This window comes from Vicugna pacos, chromosome 3 (genome assembly GCF_048564905.1).
Source record: "Vicugna pacos chromosome 3, VicPac4, whole genome shotgun sequence".
Lineage (NCBI taxonomy): Eukaryota > Metazoa > Chordata > Mammalia > Artiodactyla > Camelidae > Vicugna > Vicugna pacos.
Window position 1 is genome coordinate 21,771,844 of NC_132989.1, and position 22,725 is coordinate 21,794,568.

At 49.0% G+C, this 22,725-nt stretch overlaps 2 protein-coding genes across 28 annotated transcripts in view; both read right to left on the reverse strand.

Annotated features, from left to right (window-relative positions):
- Positions 1-22,725, reverse strand: part of LOC102540146 (protocadherin gamma-C3) — a 175,754-nt gene that overhangs the window by 13,031 nt on the left and 139,998 nt on the right. For 22 of the 27 annotated variants that reach the window (XM_031672174.2, XM_072956063.1, XM_031672157.2 and 19 more), the window contains exon 2: positions 2,410-2,468. In XM_031672174.2, the coding sequence (XP_031528034.1) occupies positions 2,410-2,468 (59 nt within the window). Of the gene's footprint in view, positions 1-2,409; positions 2,469-4,730; positions 4,892-5,311; positions 8,357-17,029; positions 19,655-22,725 lie in introns of those variants that run through there. The other 5 variants (XM_072956093.1, XM_006204526.4, XM_006204530.3 and 2 more) reach the window with 5 other exon arrangements.
- On the reverse strand, positions 9,091-11,829 carry PCDHGC4 (protocadherin gamma subfamily C, 4). The gene has a single exon (XM_072951714.1). The coding sequence runs from the start codon at positions 11,827-11,829 to the stop codon at positions 9,091-9,093; it is 2,739 nt and encodes a 912-aa protein (XP_072807815.1).

The following is a 22,725-nucleotide window of genomic DNA, read 5'->3' on the forward strand; positions in this document are numbered from 1 at the left end:
AGTAGGTGCTTCCTAATTATTTACTGAATGAATCAAAGAGGGAAGTGGTAGTTGCTGGACTGGGCCGCTAACACTGATTTCATCTGGGCCACTTTGGAGCTGAACCAGAAATGTCTGTTCCATCCCCCTCAGGGTGACTAAGGAAGGGAGAGTTCCTGAGCTTGCTCTCCCATCTCCCCAAGAGCTCCCCCATGTTTTTCAGGCCAAGTCTCTCCACTGATGAAAGGGACTTAAGGCAGAGGTAAGGCACCCAATCCAGAGGGCACATCAGAGGAAACTGGGGGGGCTCCTGCAAATTCAGCAGGGCGCTCTGCCTCAGGGCCTGGGGAGGAGGTGGGTAAAGGGGACACAAGTTGCCCTGTGCTTCTCATCACCTCAGCTCACATGTCACCTCCCCCTGGAAGCCTTCACCATCCTCCTCCCCCTTTACACTCATGTGACCCTCTTCTCAGAACTTGCTATGATTTGTAACTATATATATATATATATATATATATTTTTTTTTTTTTTTTAAGTGTGATTTGCTGTCAATTTTCTGTCTTCCCTGCTGGCGTGGAAGCCCATGAGTTCAACACTCATGTCTGCTGGTTCACCCTACAGGCCAGGGTTTAGCCCAGGGCCTGGCACATAGTAGATGCTGAATAAATATTTGTTGAATGAATAAATACATGAACAAATACATGAATGACCTAATGTATGGGAAGTGGGGAGAAAGGAGACACCTGGAGTCAAAGGAGGGGCCAGGGCAGTCCATGCCATCTGGCTTGCTACCTTCTGGGAACTGCCTGGAGATCTCAACACCAGAGGCAGGACTGCACATGCCTGGGGGCTGGAGTCTCCATCCGACACCCAGGTGTCCCAGGTTTTTGGGGCAGTGTGGGCATCTCTAGCATCTGGGGAAATGGTAGCAGCAAGGGTCTAAGGAGTGAGGAGGAGGGAAGACAGCCCGGGCTCTGCTCTCCCTCCCTCTCCTGGGCTCCCTGCACTCCCCCAGGCTCCTGACTTCTCACAGGGAGGCCTGGCCCAGAGCCCAGCCCGCTCTCCCCAGACCCACCACAGGCCCTTCTGCTGAAGTCCTTCCCCCACCCTCCACCCCTCAGGGGGTTCCTGTCTTAGCAGGAATTCATACCAGATTGAAGCATGCAGCTGGGGCAGCCTGGATAGGAGGGTGTATGGTAGAGAGCAGAGATCAAAGGCTGTGTGTGTTTGCATGTGGTGGGGGGCGGAGGGGGGCAGGCATGTGTGTGCTGGCTTGCCCACAAGTGTAAAGAAATGAGAGACAAGAGACAGGAGGAACACAGAGTAAAAGCAGGATAAAAGAGAGACAGAAGAGAAAGAGAGGGCAACAGAGAAAGAAACCCAGCGAGGCAGAAAGGGACAAACAAGAGACAGAGAGAGAGAGACAAGGAGACACAGAGAGGCTGAGAACAGAGGAGAAAGACATAGTGAGAGACAGAAACAAAGAGACTGGAGACAGCAGAACACAAGAACAGTAGGGAATGATGAAAGAAGGAGAGAGATCAAGGACAGAGACAGGGAGACAGAGAGGAAAGTAGAAATAGACTGAGACTGAGGAGGAGCCACATTTATTCATTGATTCCACATTGATTGAGCGCCTAGCCACAGCAGGCGTGGTGTGAGGCACAGATCAGTGTGACAAGACACAGAGGGTAGAGATACAGCAATAAAGACAGAAATTGAGATAGAGACGGAGCAAGAGGGGGTGAGGCAGAGATTGCAAACTGAGATGAGACTGAGGCAAGGATGCAGACATTAGAGTGTCAGAGACTAAAGGCCAGCAGGCTGAGAAGGCAGGACCAAGGGGGCCCAGCGGGCATCCTGGAGGCGGCGCAGGCCGGGGAGAACGTGCCCCCCCTCCAGCTGTGCCATCTCCACTTCCCCACAGCTGCCTGACCTCCCTCCCCTCAGCCTGGGCTCTTTCCTGACGGCTCTGGTGGAGGCTCTGACTGCTGACAGCACCTCCTCTCGGTCTCCTGTCCCAGATTTCTCTGCCCGAACCCCAGTCCGGATGGGGCCCGGCCAAACCCGGAGTAGGGGGCCATAGCCAGTAGACAGACACAAGAAGCCTCCTCTTCACCCAGAGACCACCTTAAGACCATTTTTTCCCCACAGAGCTTCCTTACCCCCGGGAGACAGGAAAATGTTTGAATGGTAGAGAGAAGGAAGGGGAAGAGTGTGTGAATTGAGTTTCCAAAATAGCCAGAGTAGGAGCCTCTTCCCTCTGGGGTTTGTGTACCAGCCCACGATACACCAAAACCTCCCTGAAATCTGGAACAGAGTGAGGAAGCCATTTGTAGCGAATGCTGAGCCCTCCCCCATCTCCTCCCACACCCATCACTGAGAAAAATGCCGCAGAGAAGAGGGTGGGCTGGAGAGACAGTCACCTACCCGCTGGTGCCGGGTCTCTGGGCCTGAGAGAAACGCCAGTCCGTGTTGGGTGGGGCTTGCTGTGGAGAAAACAGAGGGAAAGGGGCTGAGTACCCAAGTCGGCTAAGGTAAGGGGAGGGTAGGCTCTTCTTCAAATACGAAGTATACCTCAGATCTCAGAGGTCTGAGGCACCAGAGACAGAGACAAAATCACATTTATCAGACCATAGTGAGCAAACCAGATTCCTTTGCTAAAGCAACGGTCCCTTCAACCCTGCCCTCAGTCTCAGAACTCTGGAGCCAAGATTCAAGGGCTGGAAGTGTCTTCTGTGGAACTGGGAGGGGGTTACAGAGGACCCTAAAAGTGGCAGAGGAGGCTTTTAGATGAGGATTCCAGCAGCCCTGGAAAGAATTTCATTCAGCTCCTCAGCTGTGAACAAAGCATCTTCTGCAGCAAGATGGCTGCTGCTCGGGGTAACCCTTTTCATGCCAGGTTGTGCCTAACACATTCAGAGGGACAGCTCCTTCAGACCCTTGGCTCTCAAGGATCCCTCCCCACAGCTAAATACACTATTAATTTAGGAATTATGCCAGACTGAGCCTTTGCAGGGCATCCAAACCCCACGTCACCTCTCACCCCCAGAACTCTGTGCCAGACAATGGCTGTGACCCAGGAGGAGAGAACAAGGCTGCTCTGTCTGGGACAGAGAGAACTGCTGGGATGGAGCCCAGCAAAGCTCAAGCTCCCACAGCCTTCATGCAGAGCCAACTCAATCTGCAGGGCTCCCAAGGGGCAGATCTCTGGCCACCTCCCACCTGGATGAAGGTGTGGGGCTCTAAATCGGTCACTTCACTCCCAAGCCCCTCCCAGCTTTCCCAGAGGGTGTGTTATCCCATCACACACTCTCATGGAGCATTCCTAGAGCCATCTCCTCTCCGTTCTAGGGTGTGCTGGTAATTGATTCTCACACTCAACTCCCAGGAGCAGAGCGGGAGGTGTGAGCATCTCCGATTACACTGGGGAGAAGGAAGACTCAGGGCTGCCAAGTGACTCACTCTAAGGTTCACAGGTGGCAGTGATGTGAGCAGAACCCAGAAACTTAGCATCCCAGGTGCAACAGGAGTCACTAGCACCATTCCTGGGCCGAGGTGGGAAAGGGCACAGGGACGTCTGGTCACTGTATTCTTAGACACAGTAGAATCTACACTGAGCTGCAGTCACTCTGACAGATTGGAGGAGAAAAGCTGGGCAAACTCACAACCTACCTAAGGACGGCCGGTCTAAGTTTGTTCAGTTAAGTCTGCTCAGGGATAAAGAACCCCAAAGGACTTTCCTCCACATGTAAGGTCGTAAAAGGGAAAGAATCACACCTCTGCTCCAACCCAGCAGATGCAAACTATCCCTCCTACCCTCCAGCTTTACAAGTACCCAGTGACTGAAAGCACGAATTCAGGAGTTAGTCTTGGGTTAGATCTTTCTCTGTCACTCACCCTGTGAACTTGAGCAAGTCACTTGATCTCTGTGAAACTCAGTTACAAGGGAGGGATGCTACTAGCTAAACAACAAAAGCATTGCGAAGAACAAATGAGATGTTGTGGTAAGTGTGTAGTAAGGGTCAATCAGCTATCAGAATCACATGGGGGGCGTTGTTTCAAAATATAATTCTGACTCAGTAGCAACAGAGTGGGGTACAGATATTTTTTGTATAAAGCTCCCCAGTTGTGGAAACGTGTGCTTTTTACTATTATAGTTTCCCCACTTATCAGGGCACCTTGGCATCTGACAGAGGCCGTGGCTTTCCATCAGCCAGGGAAAAAAGGACTTGCCAGAGTCTCAGATGCTTTGGGCACCCCTAAAGCCCCGATCCTAGATCGCTGGGAACATTGTGGTTACGACGGAGCCAAAAGCCTATCTCTGAGCGCCCAGAGCCCTTGCACTCCAGGCTCCCACTTTCTGAGAGAGGACAGATTAGTGGTACTGCTCAGGTCCCAGGCTGGGCCCCGCCGCGCCGCGGGTCACAACGGGGTTCGGCCAGCTCCAGCGAGGCTTCTGGGCTGGAGGTGCCGACGCCGTCTGCGCGGAGTCCTTAGCCTAATGGACCGGCCAGCCCGCGGGTCACAGAGTCCCGCCCGTCCCTAGAGCAGCCCCCATGCTCCCCGCAGTGGGCTCAGGCCAGCCCTGAGGCATTTCGGGGCGGGGATGGGAGGAGATCCTTTTGGGACCCTGAGGCGGAGACCACCTGGGATGTCACCTCCCCGGAGTCAGCAGTGAGGGCCTCCGGGGCCGGCAGCGGCGTGGGAGGGAAGCGGTAAGGGGGCTGGGACAGCCCGTGCGTGTGCACCTGGCAGTAAATGCGGCGTGCGTGGAAGGCCAAGTGCGACGAGCGTGCGCGCGCGCAGGTGAGGCGTGGGGAGCCCGTGCGCTGTGCGCGGCTCGTGAGTGTGTTCTGCGCCGAGGGCCCCGCGGGTGCACCTCTGTCCTGCCAACGAATGCGTTGGTTTCCTGTAGGAATAAGGAGGGTTGAGAATAAGAGCGCAGTCACACGTCGAGAGAGTGGGAAGAAACCTAAAAAGAAACCTGAAGACCCACGGAGTGGGCCGGCTGCAGGTGTGCACCTCTACCGGGACCCGGACTCCCACCTCAGCGGAAATCGCCGAAATGATCGCCCGACCCCAGCCTTTTCTGGCGTGTGGCGACGGGGTCGGTCTTACCCTCACCCCCTGGCCCACAATCACCGTCACCTCCCGGGGCTCAGAGCTCCATCCCTGCCTCGCCCACACCTCTGGTATTGCGCAATCAGTCCAAACAGTCCCGACATTCGGGTAGAGCCAGCAGCAGAGCGGTGGCTGCAAGTTCAAAGTCCCTGATGTGGATGGGCGGCTTCTCCGTTGCCGCCCCCAGGGGTCATGCCGAGCCCCTCACCTGGCTCCGCTCGAGCAGCGTGTTAGAGCGGGACCGGAAGGCGTCAGGCTCCGGCGCCAGAGCTGAGGGCTGCTGGATGCTGAGGGGCCTTAGAAAAGTGAAGTCACTGCCATCCGAGGCTGGTGAAAAGCACGTCCGGTAGCAATGGCTGTGGGAGTCTGTGGGCCGCAGCGTCACCTCCATGTACTTGAGCGTGCCGTCTGAGCTCACTTGTAGGTTGGGGCTGGACTGCGTGTAGAACTCCCGAGAGGGCGAGTCCTGGCGCCTGCAGCACTGGCCCCCACCCCCATCCCCATCTGCATGCCCCCGAAGGCACTTAGCTGACAGAAAGGTGAAAGTGACTAAGGATAAGAGGCTGATGGCTGCAAGAGCCACAATGAGGTAAAGTGTAAGGTCTGAACGCTCAGGAGGGTGAATGAGGAAGTCCCTGGATTTGGGCATTTCCTCAGGGTCCTCATCCTCCAGAATCAGCAGCACTGTGGCTGTAGAGGAGAGTGAAGGGTCACCATTGTCCCTCACTAGGACCACCACCTGCTGTGTGTCAGAGTCATCCTCCAGTAAAGCCCGGGCTGTTCGAACCTCACCAGTGTGTGCAGACACCAGGAACAGTCCCGGGGCTGTGGACTGTGGCAACAGTGAATAGGAGAGCCATGCATTGTGGCCTGCATCAGCATCTACGGCTGTCACCTTGGTGACCAAGGAGCCAGGAGGGGCTGAGCGAGGAAGACGCTGGGGGATTGAGAGTTCCCGGCCGGGTATCGGGTGCAGCACGGCTGGGGCATTATCATTCTGGTCCAGGACAAACACATGGAGAGATGTGTTAGCGTGCAGTGGGGGAGAACCAGAGTCTCGAACGCCCACCACGATCTGCAGCATCTGCAGTAACTCATAGTCAAAGGTACGCTGGGCAAAGACCCGCCCGTCCTCAGGGTTGACATATACGAAGGAGGAGGCTGGGGCTCCCCGAATCTGGTTCCCTACAATGGAGTAGGTGAGGCGGGCATTATCCCCAGTGTCTGGATCAGAGGCAGCCACGGTGCAGAGAAGGGAGCCTGGAGGTCGGTTTTCTGGGATGTAAGCAGTATAGAGCTGCTGGGTGAAGTAGGGTGCATTGTCGTTAACATCTGAAATGTTGAGTCTGATGGTGAGATGTGCGTGCAAGGGAGGTAAGCCCGCATCGTGGGCCTGCAGCTCAATGATATAGTGGGATGTGGCCTCACGGTCCAAAGGCTGGCTGGTTAGCAGTGAGTAGTGGTTCTCAGAAGGCTTAATCTGAAATGGGAGGTCCGGAGAGATATCCAGGCTCACTTCACCATTTCTCCCTGAGTCTCGGTCCCGCACGTTAAACAATCCCACCACTGTGCCCACTGGTGTGCTCTCCAGGACAGGGTTGACCAAAGAGGCCAGCAGTACCTCAGGGGCATTGTCATTGGCATCCCCCACATCCACTTGAATCACACAGTGGCCTTCCATGGCTGGCTGTCCCTGGTCACGGGCTCTTGCATGAATTTCATAGAAACTTGACTCCTCAAAGTCTATGGGACCAAACACATGGATTGCTCCACTGCTAGGGTCTAGGCCAAAGAGATTCCGCACTGCCTCAGATGTATGGTCTCCAAAAGAATAGTCTAGTTGGCCATTGGTGCCCTCATCCGGGTCAGTGGCATTGAGGCGGAGCAGCAGTGTACCCATGGGTGTATTCTCTGGGAGTGCTACACGGAGAACTGAGGACTGGAAGGCTGGAGCATTATCATTGATGTCCAGCACAGTGATAGAGATAAGGGTGGTCCCTGAGCGGGCTGGGACACCCCCGTCCACAGCAGTGAGCACCAGCTGATGTCTTGCCTGGGCTTCACGGTCCAGCTGCTGCTCGAGCACCAGCTCTGGGAACAGCTTCCCATCTTTTAGGGTCTTCACATTCAGAGAGAAGTGGCTGCTGGGGCTTAGAGTATAGAAGCTCACAGTATTGGTGCCCACGTCTGGATCCTGGGCACTATCCAGTGGGAATCGTGCCCCAAGTGCAGCTGATTCTGAGATGCGTATCTCTCGCTCAGGAGTGGCAAAGCTAGGAGAGTTGTCATTGAGATCCAGGATCTCTACCTCTACACGGATTAATTCCAGGGGGTGTTCAGTCACCACCTGTACTGGCAGCAGGCAGCTGGTGCTGGCTCCACACAGTCTCTCTCGGTCAATTTTCTGATTTACTGCCAGAGCACCGCTCCTCAAGCTCAGGGAAAAATAGTGCCCATTCTCCTCAGAGCCCAACCGCAGTCGGCGGCTCAACAGATCTGTCACCTTTAAGCCGAGATCCTGAGCAACATTCCCCACCAGCGTCCCCGGTTCAGACTCCTCCACCACTGAGTAACGCAGCTGCCCAGACACCCAGCCCCAGCAGCACAAGGACAACATGCACAGCACTTGCCATTTCCCAGCGAGCTGTGGGGCTGTCTTGGGCCCCATGACCCAGAAGTCCATTCCTGGACACTGACTCGGTGCTGTCCTGTCTCCAAGGTAGACCCAGGGCTTGGAATGTAGCAGCTGAAATCTCTTATGTCTCCTTCCAGCCTCTTAAAAACTGCTCCGAGGTTTGTCTGCCCACAGCAGTTCTTCTTAGTCACCAAATGGCGGGGGTGGGGGGGGAGGGGAATTGAATCTGAGTGGAGCTGGGGAGCTGGGGGAGGAGAGGCAGGCAGGAAGAGCAGATCCCCCACCTCTGCTCTGAGTCTGATTGGCCCAAAAGTCTGTCTGCTCTCAGCCAATTATAAAGTCTCCACAGTCCTGGAAACCTTAGGAATAGGCGCTGCAAATCTGTCACAGAAGCCTCCTACCTCCCCATTTATTTCATGCCGCAGGTTGATTTAGCCCCCTTGGCAGCAAAGTTTGACAGCTCAGATGGTGCTCACCAGGGAAGACAAAGTGGTACAAAACTTCTCAGTGTTCTATCCCAGTAACTTCCTGCATGACTTCAGAAGCTCCCACTACTTTGCTTGAACCAACAAAATCTTGTCCTCATGGAGGCAAAGCCCATTTGTGACCCCCTCCCCACTCCCCCCATCTTGCCACACGCTGCTAAAGTGAGAGAAAAGAGGTGTTAGGACCCTTTAGAGTCTTGCTCTGACTCTCCAGCAGTACTTTCAGGAATCTCAATGTCAGCTGATGGCTATATATAAGGAGTCAGTGTTTCTGAGGTCCCAGACTTGAGCTGTGGAATGGGAATCACAGTTTGTGGTGGGGAGAACATTCCTGAAACTGATCCAGGTCACCCAAGGAAGTTGGTGAGAGGCTAGGCATGGCCTCCAGGCTTTATGGTTTCATCAATTCAGATAACCCGTACTTACAGACTACAAGAGTGGCTGTCTCTATGAATGCCTAGCAGTAGAACACTTCTTGGTATTAAGTGATTTCACTTACTGCTTTTTCCCCCACGAAGAGGTGATGTTTCCTGTCCCAATCTACTGCATCTAGCTCAAATCCCAGTGGGGACTTGATTGGGAGTCCTGAAGACATGGACAACAAGTTTCTTGCTTCCACCTGATGCCTCTCTACTCCCTTGGCTCTCTCCTCTTTTTGTTCTCTGCTACATTTCAAGCAAAGAGTGCATTTCACAGTGGGTTATGGAGTAGTTGATACTGTGGGGCAACGGTATTAGTTCCCTTCAATCCATTGGGAAGTGTAACCTGGAGTTAAGGTAGTACAGACCTTGACCCCCTCATTCAGAAGGAGTAGAGAAGGCAGCCCCCAGGGTTTAGGTACATCCTACCCTTGTTCACCAGAGCTGTCTACACTCCCACATTCCAACAGCATGGTTCCACAAAACCCTGGCTCTTGATCATGTTTTTCCACTTCTTACTCTCAGATAAGGGCATAACCGAGTCCAAGTACTCATCTGACAACACCCTGGTTAATTCACAAAACACTTCTAAAAGCACAGCATCTACCACATAGTTACCACTCACAAAAACGGTGACATCACTACGGGCTCTTACAGAGAGACCAGTACTCTCTGGGACATGGCCCAGCCATACGCCTGCATCAGAATAACCCTCAAGCATTGGCTGAGCCTGCAAAGGTCTCACCTCTAGCCCATAGAGAAGATCAGAGGGTGGGCAGCTTGGGCGAACAGGTTCCCCTGCCATAGGTGCACTGGGTGACTTCACCATCATGAAGCTATCGCTCCGAGTGGGTGCAGAAGCCAAGGGTGTACAGCCATGAGAGTGGCCGCCCACATCAACAAACTTGATAGGATCATCTGACCCTAGCTGGATTCGGAGGATCCCATTGGAAGGAGGAAGCCCCTCCCTCCTTCGAGAGCGGGTGAGACAGGCACAGGTGCCAGCGGGAAAGCAGGTCACTCCACAGGCAGCCCCACGCAGGCACTTCGAGATTAGTGCCACGAATGAGCCAAAGGAGACAAAGCAAATTGCCACTAGCGATACAGCCAAGTAGAGGGTCAAGCGGGATTCTCCTTCCCTTGGAGCTGAAGATTCTCGAAGATCGGGAACAACTGGATGAGTGTCTTCTTCCAAGGACACTAGGAGAGTAACAGAGGTAGAGAGCGGTGGGCTACCACTATCCTTTACCACAATGACCAGCTTCTGTGGCGGGAGATCAGCTGGGATGGGAACGGCCGTCCGCACCTCCCCAGCATAGCGAGAGACCGCAAACAGGCTGGGATCTGGGGCCTCCAGGAGCTGATACGAAACCCAAGCATTATAACCTGAGTCCAAGTCCACAGCGGTCACCTTTGTGACTAGGTGGCCAGCACCAACTGATGGAGGCAGTGCTTGGGGACATAAGGAACCAGGCCGGGCCCTAGGGCGCAGCACAGCTGGGGCATTGTCATTGAGGTCCAGCACGAATAGACGAACTGTCACGGTGCTACTAAGGGGTGGGTTGCCCCGATCCCGGGCCTGCACCTCAAACTGTAGTGTCTGTGTTTGCTCATAATCAAAGGATCGAGTAGCATGAACAGCTCCTGTCTGGGGGTTCAGAGAGATGAAGGAAGAAGCTGACACATCTCGATTTCTGGGCTCTAGGAGAGAGTAGGAGATAAGCGCATTCAAGCCAGAGTCTGGATCAGAGGCTGCAAGGGAGCAGAGCAGGTCCCCTGGGCGATTATTTTCTGGAACAAACACCTCATGTGACCTCTGGAAGAAAGAGGGTGGGTTATCGTTCACATCTGAAATATTGAGGAAAATAGTCCTGTGGGTACTCAGAGGAGGGTTCCCAGCATCAGAAGCAGTGACCATGATGTCATAGCTGGATTTGGCCTCTCGGTCCAAGGGCCCAGCAGTCACCAGGGAGAACTGGTTCCTGAAGGCAGACTTGAGGGCAAAGGGCAAGTGGTCAGGAATACGGAGGCTCACATCTCCATTTGACCCTGAATCCGGGTCCTGCACGCTGATGAGTGCCACCACAGTGCCAGGTTCTGCACTCTCAGGGAGAGTCCCAAGCTCTGAGGTCACTGTGATGTGGGGGGCATTGTCATTTACATCCAGGAGATCCACCCGAAGGCTGCAATGTTGCTCCATGGCTGGAGAACCCCCATCACGAGCCCGAACATCAAATTCGTAGTAATTCTCACTCTCGAAGTCTAGGGGCCCCTGAAGGGTAAGCTTTCCAGTAGTGGGATGTAGGCTAAAGAGATTTCTCACACGATCAGGGGTGTGACCACTGAAAGAAAAGGTGACGTTACCACTGGGACCCAGGTCCGGGTCAGAGGCGTTGAGCTGGATGAGCAGCATGCCGGCTGGCGCGCTCTCCAACACACTAATCCTGTAGCTGGATTGCTGGAAGGCTGGGGCGTTGTCATTCACGTCCAGCACTGACACCCGGAGCTCCGCGGTGCCCGATCTCGGGGGGTTCCCTCCATCCACAGCAGTCAGGACCAGGCGGTAGTCTGATTGCTTTTCCCGATCCAAAGGCTTCTCTAGGAGCAGCTCTGGGACCAGGCTGCCGTCGCTGCGCTTCTTGACATCCAGTGCAAAGTGTTCATTGGAGCTTAGTCTATAGCTGCTGATGGAGTTGCTCCCCACATCTGCATCCTGAGCCTTTTCCAAGGGGAAACGCTGTCCTGGAGGAGCTGCCTCTCCAATCTCCAAGTCCAGCTGCTGCCGAGGAAATCGGGGGGCGTGATCATTCACATCCACGATTTCTACCTCCGCTCTGTACATTTCCAAAGGCCCTTCCGTTACAAACTCCAGGGGCACGATGCAGCTGGCACTGAGCCCACACAGTGCCTCTCGATCGATTGGATTCTTGATGAGCAGGGCTCCGCTGTCCAAATCCACACGGAAGTGTCTTTGGTTCACCTCTCCAGCGACCTGCAGCCTGCGAGCTGACAGACTCTCTGTATCCAGCAGGAAATCTTGGGCGACATTCCCTACAAAAGTCCCTTCCTGTGACTCCTCTGGGACCGGGTAGCGGATCTGCCCACAAACGTAACCCAGGTGGCAAAAAAGGAACAAAAGGGTAGCCCCCCGGCAGATTTCTACCCAGCCTCTCACCTTGCGGAGCATTGCTGCCGCCAGCTAGTTCACTATCTGGTCCTGAGAAGCGGAATAAGCCGACCCGCCCCAGAACGGCCACAGCAGCTGGAGACACCTATCTCCCTTTCCCCGCGCCAGTTCTGGCGCGGCTGGGCCGGCGCCGCAAGGGTTACGCGCCGTTTTTTGCTGGTGGCGGGGTAGATTTGTCTGCCTTCCACCACCCGATTGGTAGACAGCGGCTCCTGGACTCAGCCAATAGGCTAAGCGGAGAACGTCCCAATAGCAGCAGGGTTAATGCGTCGCAGAATTGGAGGAAAAAAAAACCCCAAAAAACAAAAAACAAAACCACCTATCTTTTTGCCTTCCTCCTGTTCAACAGCATTTTTTTCCCACGGGTTATTACCTCTGTGTTAAGGCAGACAACATATATGTATTTTTTTTCTTAACACACCAACCCTCCCCCCCACCCCGCCCCTTTTCCGTGGGGAAAACAGCGACAGCATGAGCCCTAGCAACCTGCAGCCCAGAGAGTGAGTAGCCATTTGAGACTGGTCACTTTGTTCAAGCCAGTGTTGTCATCTACCAATATTCTAAATGAGTAGCTTCTGCCTCAATCTGATTGTATTAGAGCAACAGCTAATTAGAAGCACTGCCACATACTAAAAACTCTGCCCCTCTGCAGATTATTCAGAAACATATCCACCTCTTTGCAGAAAAGGCTCACACATTAATGTAGCCAATTAAATCTATGCAGTACACGTTTTTGTCATAATAGAAGGCACATCAGAAACCAAACCTCTCTTATTCAGACACTTGCTGGTGATATATTAAATTACCATTCATTGATTTCAAGGACAGTATGGAAGGGGATGAAGCAGGGTGGAGGAAGCCAGGAGAGGGAGATTTTCCAAATCAGTAAGGAATCAGCATGTCTGAGACACTAAGGACTGGATCTCATTAGCTGGCAGAATGCTAATGTTCACAGATTTAATAGCTTCCCTGAATGATTGAGATCAGCTACCAACAGCATTGTGCCTACAAATCTCCTTTATTTGACACCACGGTCTGCTTGATATGTTGTTAATTACCAACAGAGACTGTTTCCAAAGAGCAAGTTTTTCACTGATCCCTGGAGGGCCTTTTGGAACCAGAGATTTGATCTTATACCACCCCTACCTGATCCAGAACCACCCCCACCCCACGGCGCCTGGCTACCACCTTACACAAAAGCAGAAACACAGCTCAATTCACACTGTAGTTACCTGCAAACTGTAATTTGAGAGGCAAACACACCACAGTATACAGAGAAAAATCCAGTCTGACCTGGACTTGAGTTTTTTTTCTTTAACTCATCCAAATCCTCACATAAGTTACCACTGGCTGCCAAAACCAGCGGCAAAACCTGGTTCTTTTCCTCCCCACATTTTTTGATGGTGAGGCCAGCAACCAGCATTCTGGTCTCAAAGGGAGGTATCTGGCCTCCTGTATTCTTTTACCCCAAAACCCCTGAACTTTCTCCCATGGAATGCCAGAGGTGTGAATCCATCTGACCTATCAGGTGTTTATGCCAGGATTCACTATCTCAGTAGAATGACACCGTCGTCCACCCAGCTGCCTCAGTCACAATAGGGAGGAGTAAGGAGGGCGATCCTTGACTCATTCCTCTCCCTCATTCCCTATGTCATGTCACTGAGCAAGTCCTGATGATTTCACTATAGTCAACTCCCTACATCTATACTGTCACTATGCTGCATCAAGCATTTATCAGTCTTCTCAAATATTTCAATAGCCTTCTAACTGTTCTTTTTGTCTCCAGTCCCAATTGTCCTCAATCCATTTCACTTATGGCTCCAGAATAATCCCTCCAAAACAAACTAGCAAAAACCCCTGATGACATATGTGTGTCAGTACAGAATTCTGCAATGACTATCATGGATACAGAATAAAATTAACTCTTTCGCATGGCCTAAAGATAACTCAAGCTTTAATTCCTGTCTACTTGCTTCACTTTATCTCCTGAAAGACTGTTTTACAAACACACTTTAAGGTTCAGCAATAATGAAATACCATTATCCCTCTGCATGGAATTTGTTGCAAGAGTCCCTCCCTATCACCTTTTCCCCTTTACTGACAATCTACTACTCAACCTTTAGTTCTCAGATCAAGCATCACCTCTATGAAGTCTTCCTGATTTCTCCAAGCTGCCTTAGATGTCTCCTTTCCTTTGCTCCCATTGATTCTTGTACTACACAAATATCCATTATCATTTTTTGTGTGTGTATGTCTATCTCCTATGGTACTCTGTGTACCATAATGGCAGGGACTGTGTCTTTTCATCTTATAAAGTGTGTAGAACATAGGGATGCTCAATAGTGAATTAGTGATCTTATCATTTATTAGTTCAGCAAATATTTATCGAATACTTGCACTTTATGAGTACTTTATATTGAGGACAGATATTTTATATGCATTATGTTTCACTGTCACACAATTTGGAAAGATTTTATAATGAGAACCCTGGAGTTCAGAAAAGTTAGAATTGTCTAAAGCTAAACTAGTATGTGCAATACTACAATCCCTCCACTTCCACCCTTGGTCTGTCTGGAAAGAAATAAAGCCTATTTCTGTAACATCTTAAATAATTTTTCTACCAGTCAATCATCCCTGTGACCATTAACTAGCTCTTTACTGACGCATTTAATATCCAACAGCTAGACCTCTTTTAGGTCTCAAGTCCTTATATCTCTAAGTTTACACCAAAACAAACAGGCATACAGTCTGTATTACTAGCACTGGAGCATCATAAATCCTGAATCCTACCTATCCTAGGCTTGACCTTTTTATGCCAGGTATGTCAGTCTCCTATCCCTAGATTTTAAAAGCAGCTTTTTGAGTTTTCATTCATATAGTCCAACCATTTAAAATGTACAAATCAGTGGTTTTTAGTATAGTCACACACACTAAAATGATGCAACCAACACCATAGTAATAATGACAGAAAAATCTGTCACCCCCCAAAAGAAACCCTATACCCATTACCCAGCTCTAGATTTTCAAAGAAATAGTTGCTCAGGTGCTAGTGGTTTAGGAAGATCTCTTTAGATGACTGAAATATCTTCTCTTCCCTACAGTGCTCTCCTAGAGCTATACTATGTAACATTTTAAAGTTGGAAAATAACATCATGGATCTTTTTTTTTTTTTAAGTTCAGCCTGACCCAAAGAGGTTGGCTCCTGGTACTGTGAACACCAGAATAACACTTTGCCTCAAAAATATGCTAACTGATAGACCAGCAGGTCCTAAGGCAATCATTTTCAAATTTGTCTGTACATTGGAATCACTTGGGACCTTCAAAAATGCTCATGCCTGAGTCCCACCCCGAGGGATTGTGCTCTCATCCATCTGGGATGTGGCCTGGGCTTCAGAATTTTTAAAAGGTCCCTAGGTGACACAAATGAACTTATTTACAAAACAGCAGACTCATAATTAACTTATGGTTACCAGGGTGAGGGGAAAGAGGGTAGGGAGGGGTAAACTCAGAGTTTGAAATTTGCAGATACTGACTACTATATATAAAATAGATAAACAACAAGTTTCTACTGTATAGTTCAGGGAACTATAGTCAGTCTTATAGGAACATGTAATGAAAAAGAATATGAAAAGGAATATATGCATGTACATGTATGACTGAAACATTATGCTGTACATCAGAAACTTACACAACATTGTAAACTGATTACACTTCCCTTTAAAAAAGAAAGAATGAGAATAAAAGGTCCCTAGGTAATTCTGGTGTGCAACTAAGTTTGAGAACATCATTCTAGCAAAAATGCCAGTTGTTTCCCAGTCTGACCAGAAAAGCAGAAGCTGCTTCTCTCTGGCTTTCATCCTTCTTTAGTCTTTCCATATATGTCTCTACTTTCTCATCTTCGGCTGTCTCCAGATTTGCTCATTTCCAAAATGTATTTAAGATTTGGGGTGGATAAAAAACTAATAATAATAACAACAACAACAGCTATGAATTTTTTAACTTGTCAAACAGCAGGCATTGTACATACATTATATTATGCACTAATCTTACAAAACCCTTGTTACTCTTGGAAAAGGCTGAGATAAGAGATTAACTTGGCCAAGGACTCATAGTTGGTAAGTGGTGGAGCTTCCTATGTCTAACTGGCAAATCCGATGGTTGATGGCAGTAATACACTTTATGACTAAGTAACCGTTTGTGGGAACTGCAGTTCTCCCATAATTGGAAGTACCTTAAGTTTCACTCCAAGACAAAGGCCTTGCAGTCACCTGAACACTATCTCGAATAAATGAAAGTTTTATCTTTTTCTCAGGCTATGAATTTACTTACATTTCACACTCTGTGTATACCTACAAAAAATTATGCTGAAAGGATAGGGAATAAAGCTGGTTACAAAAGAACTTTCCATTTGTACTTTGTTTTTCTAGATTATCTGGATTTATTTTCAAAATAACTGATCACTTTTTACTTCTGTAATTAATGGTGGTTACCTTTGGATTTGGGGGATATAGTTAATTTTAGTATTTTTCTTTATACTTTTCTGTACTTTCCAAATTTTCTATAATAAGCCTGCCTTACTATTGTAACAAAAATATTTTGTAAGTAATACCCACACATCATTTCCAGTACCGTGCTTGAAATAAAATTTAAAAGACCCTAGAATTTTATTTTTCTCATAGAAAATCATCAGAGAATGAGGTACAGGATCTGTGTAGGCAAAGGAAAATCATAAGCAAACCATTAGTTTTAATGCAGATGTGGCAACCATTTGAAAGATGGACGGATGAGGTAGTTTTTATATTCCTAGCAGCTGCCACTGGTTAGTTTTCCAGCAGCTTGTTCCAATGCAAATGACACCAAGCTAAGCTCTGAGTGCTGAGATCTTGAATTATAGCTTAATGGCCCTTTAACAGGCTCGGTTAGTTGCGATAGCAAGTGAGTGCTAAAGGTGTGAACTGGGCCCACAGATGAGTCAATTAACTCCACATTGTGTGGAACCACAAACCACAGTCCTAACTGGGCCAGCCCCCTCCCCCGCAAAGGCACTACAATGGATCTGGGAAGAAAATGTGGATGTCTAATTAGGAAAACAATTTCATCACTGAGGAAAAAAACCAAAAACAAAGCTCCATATCTCCCTGAATGTTATGCAGGTATAAAAAGCATTAATGTCATTCCAGGATGACCTGCTAACCCTTACCTGTCCCGGAGGGGAGCTCTCTGCACCCAACACTTGCCTATAGAATACCGGATCGCAGCTTCGCAGAGTGTTCTGGCGGCTGGCCAGCGGGCTGGCGGCACCTGGTTTCTTCAATAGCGGGTCACTACGGCGCGAGTCAGTGGTAAGGTACACCTGATGGTAAAGGTGTGGGGGCATGAGGCCTCCCCGCACAGCGTCTGCGTGCAGAGAGGGCCCTGGTGTTCGGTACAGGGAGCTCACGGGGGCTCGGTAGAGGTCCCTGGACTGCTTCCACTTGTAAACTTTGAATATGATCACTCCCAATACAGTGATTGCGAACCCCACGGAGACCAGGATTAGAGAGAGAAGTAGATAGAAGGTGAGATTTTTATTCTGCTCCCCGGGAGCAGAGCTGGAAGGGAACTCAGCCCGGGCTTCAGGAGATTCTTCGGTTACTGACACAGTCAGGGTCGCTGTGGTGGACAGTGATGGTTCCCCATTGTCTTTGATCAAGACCGTGAGAGTCTGCCTGGGCGAATCTGTGTCCTGCACTGGGCGGGCAGTGCTGACTTGACCAGTATGAAGTCCCACAGCAAAAAGGCTCTGGTTGGGGGCTCCCAAGAGGCTGTAGGAAAGCCAGGCATTATGCCCTGCATCAGGATCCCAGCCTACCACCCGCGTGACCACGTGACCCGCTGCAGCACCTCGAGGCAGCATCTCAACCGAGCTCTGGCCAGGTCGAGGGTATATGACCTGGGGGGCGTTATCATTGCGATCAGTGACAAATATGTTCAGGCTGATGTTGGTGGCCAAGACAGGAGTGCCCCCATCGCTGATGTGAGCTGTTAATTCGAACTCCCGCCGATCCTCATAGTCCAAGGGCACTAACGATGACACGACGCCACTGTCACGATTTATTGTGAAATAGCGTCCCACTAGGCCGATTTCAGCTCCTTGCTCCAATAGAAAGAAGGAAAGGCGAGCATTCTGCGGGGCATCGGGGTCCCAGACACTTAGGTTTAGTATTGGAACACCAGGGAGGTTATTTTCCTCAACATAAACATCGTAGGAAGATTGGGAAGATTGTGGAGGGTTGTCATTGATGTCGGACACTTGTACCCGCACTGTCGTGAGGGCTGAGAGGGAAGGGGTTCCCGCATCTCGAGCCGTGATGCTAAGGTTGTATTCTGGCACAGTCTCCCGATCCAGGGCTGAGCTGGTTTTCAAAGTAAAGTAATTCTTGAGGGAAGATGTAAGGCTGAAGGGGAGACCTGGTGGAACCTCGCAAGTCACCAGCCCATTCTCCCCAGAATCCAGATCAGTCACACTGAGCAAAGCGATGACAGTTCCTAAAGGGGCATCCTCGGGGACTGGGCTGTACACGGAGGTAACTGTGATCTCCGGGGCATTGTCATTCACGTCCACAACCTCCACCAAAACTTTACAATGTGCTCCCTCGGGATTGGCGCCCTTGTCTTTCGCCTGTATGTAAATCTCATGGAGTTTCGTGTCTTCAAAGTCCAGTCGACCCTTGACTGTCAGCACCCCAGTTATGAGGTCTAAGGAAAATAGTTCCCGAACGCCGGCACGGTTGTGACTACCGAAGGAGTAAATGATTTCGCCATTAGGGCCTTCATCCAGATCCGTTGCACGGACTTGCACCACGCGAGTGCCAGGGGGTGCATCCTCCAGGACGCGCGCCCTGTACAAGGACTGGTTGAAGGTGGGCGCATTGTCATTCGCGTCCAGCACTATGATTCGAATAGGAAGGCTGGCGGAGCGAGCCGGAGTTCCTCCGTCCAACGCTGTCAGCACTAACTGGAGACTTGCCTCTCGCTCCTGGTCCAGAGCGCGCTCCAGCACCAGTTCCGCATACTTGGTGCTGTCTTCCCGCGTCTGCACTCGAAGCGCAAAGTACTCGTTTCGGCTCAGCTCATAGGTTTGTAAAGAGTTGCTACCCACGTCGGGATCGTGCGCGCTCTCGAGCGGAAAGCGCGTCCCCGGCGCTACAGCCTCACTAATCTCCAATTTCATTTCCCGGGTAGGAAAAGAAGGATTGTTGTCGTTAATATCCTGGATCACCACTTCCGCGCTGAACAGCTCTAGCGGCCTCTCCATTACCAACTCCAGAGTTACGGTGCAGGAGGGTAGTGTCCCGCAGAGCTCCTCTCGATCCAGGCGGTCATTCACGAACATCTCTCCCGTCTCCCGATTCACCTCAAAGAATCTTCGGCTAGCTCGGGACAGCACCCGGAGCTTGCGGGCTGACAGGCTGCCGAGATCCAAACCAAGGTCCCTAACCACGTTGCCCACCACAAAACCCTTCTCTCTTTCCTCCAGGATCTCATAGCGAATGACGGCGGCGGAAGCCTTGTGCAAGGCACCGAGAAGAAGCAAAACTCCCACCACTCTCCCGGTGCTTACCAGTCCGCCCCTCCAGGCCTCCGGGACCATCTCACTCAAAGGCAGTTCCTCTTAGCGGGGTCCAGATCGTCCCGGCTCTTTTGATGAAAAACTTTCAGCGGGTTAGCGCTTGGGCGCTGGGCTCCGAGTCGGACATGGCTTTCTGGATGCCTTTGATTTGCTCGCAGGCTGTTCAGTCTCTGCCTCATCCCGCGGCGCCGAGAGGGGACGGGCCGGGGCCAGATATCCAGCGTCTTCATTGGCCGACAGCGGCACGCAGAGTCCCAGCCAATAACTGCACGAAGAATGCGCTAGCGCCCGGCTCTTTGAGCGGGACAAGTGCTAGCGCCAGGAACTTCTTTCTTCTGGCTTTCTTCCAGAGTTTAAAGCCAGAGTTCCTTGGCAGTATCTGTACATCGGAAACCCACCTTAGCTGGAAAGCCAACGACAGGGTGATGGAAGCTGCTGTTTCTGCAAGTCTTCAAGCCGAACCAAGGCCTATTAAACACTTCAACCGCTGTCTTTAAGGGGGATCAAGCCAAACCAAAAACGACGCAACGTTATCTGGTTTGTTGGAGGCCTGGGTAAAACTCATCTAGCCAGACTCTACCTGTAAGGAAGGCATTTAGTATTTCTGTGGACGTGTTAATTTCAGTTTTTTTTTAATCTCTTATGAAATGACACTGTAGAATTCCAGGTCACTTCCTAAGTAGAGAAAATCTACAGAGCTGCCATCTATTAGGTTAAATTAGTTTTACGAAATTTTAAAATACAGTTCAGATTTCTTTTTAAAGTAGATGTTGTTGCTTCGCTCTTACTTCTTAAGAACCAGGGAGCAATGTGAAATTTTCCTATTGTGTCTTTCCCAGTGAGCATAATCTCTACTGTTTCTTCCCCTTGCTTGATCAATCCGTTTCGCAAGATCATATGCCACAAAGAGAAGTTGCATTGCTAACAAAGTATAACCCCACCCCCAAAAAAAAAACAGAAAAGAAAAAGAAAAAAGGCCAGGTTTACCACATGGGACATTAATAAAATGACTGAGGTATCAGAAATACAAAGACTTTAGCCACAGAATAAACAGCCTCAAGTTTTCTGCACATAGGATTGTAGTTACAAAACAAAATAACGATTAGGATAATGTATAAGAGAGTCATCTATGAAATAAGTTAGAACTGAGTTGTACATCTTTGGACAAAAACCATCCTCTGAGCGTTCCTGGGTCCCTATCTTATTAAATGAAAAAAGCAGATAAAACACCTGGCAAAGTAAGCCTCAATTAATGATGTACATCAACCCATTAGATACTGGATGTAAAGAATAAAGATCCTTATACTATTTCTGCACACTGATCTTGAACATCACTTTGACTGCATACAGTCCTTTCTGAAGTGTAACAGAATCCTGAGGCAGGCAGACAGATTAGATATGTACATAGGAATTAAGTATATATAAAGTATTTATTGAAGAGATAAAAAGCCACATTTGAGGGGCAGGGTATAGCTCAAGTGGTAGAGTGCATACTTAGCATGCATGAGGTCCTGTATTCAATCGCCAGTACCTCCTCCAAATATAAATAAATAAACCCAATTACCTAACCCCAAAAAGAAAAAAGAAAAAAATAAATTTAAAAAGCCACATTTGACCTGTCTCTCTATATCCTCAATACTTTTATCTCTTAAAACCTCCAGTTTGAAATACTCAAACTTAACAATTGTCCAAACCACCAAGAAGGGTGATAGGTATCATAACATAGAATACATTCTATAGAATTAAATACATTCTATAGAATTAAATACATTATATAGAATTAAGTAATTCTATAGAATTAAATACACTCTATAGAATATATTTAGAATTTAGCATATAGACTATATATAGCCCAGTCACTTGGTACTCAAAATGTAAGCCAAGGACCAGTGGCATGGGCATTACCTGGGAGCTTGTTAGAAATGCAGAAATGCCCCACTCCAGACTCACTGAAACAGAATTTGAAATATGGGGATGATTTGAATGTACATTAAAGTTTGAAATACACTGACTACTGGGTTTTTCAGATATACTGACTTACCATTTTTTCCACAGTCACCACCACTTAACTGACATTGTAGTTTCCAAAAACTAGCTTTTAAAAGCTGAAGTAGTTTTCCCTGTAACAATCAGGCCAATATGCCCAAAGCAATTTACAGATTGAATGCAGTCCCTCTCAAATTACCAATGACCTTTTTCACAGAGGTGCAACAAAAAATGTTAAAATTTGTATGGAACCAGGTAAGACCCCAAATAGCCAAAACAATCTTGAAAAAGAAGAATGGAGCTGGGGGATTCATGCTCCCTGACTTCAGACTATACTACAAAGCTACAGTAATTAAAACAATATGGTCCTGGCACAAAAACAGACACACAGATCAATGGAACAGGATAGAAAGTCCAGAAATAAACCCACACATTTATGGCCAATTAATCTATGACAACAGAGACAAGAATATACAATGAAGAAAAGACAGTCTCTTCAATAAGTGGTGCTGGGAAAACTGGAAAGCTACCTATAAAAGACTGAAATTAGAACATTCTCTAACACCATATACAAAAATAAACTCAAAATAGATTAAAGACCTAAATGTAAGACCAGATACTATAAAACTCCTAGAGGAAAACATGCAGAACACTCCTGGACATAAATCACAGCAATATATTTTTTGCATCAGATCCTGCAGTAATGGAAATAAAAGCAAAAACAAACAAATGGGACCTAATTAAACTTAAAAGCTTTTGCACAGGTAAGGATACCATCAACAAAACAAAAAGACAACCTACAGAATGGGAGAAAATATTTGCAAATGACACAATTGACAAGAGACTAATCTCCAAAATATACAAACAGCTCATACACCTTACTTATCAAAAAAACAAGCAACCCAACCCAAAAATGGGCAGAAGACCTAAACAAGCATTTCTCCAGTGAAGACATACAAATGGCCAATAGGCACATGAAAAAATGCTCAGCATCACTAATTGTCAGAGAAATGCAAATCAAAACCACAATGAGATATCACCTCACACAAGCCAGAATGGCCATCATTAAAAAGTCTACAAACAGTAGAAGCTGGAGATGGTGTGGAGAAAAGAGAATCCTCCTACACTGTTGGTGGGACTACAAATTGGTACAACCACTATGGAGGATAGTGTGGAGGTTTCTTAAAAAACTAAAAATAGATTTACAATGTAATCCAGCAATCCCACTCCTGGGCATATACCTGAAGAAAAATATAATTCAAAAAGATACATGCACCCCAATGTTCATAGCAGCATTA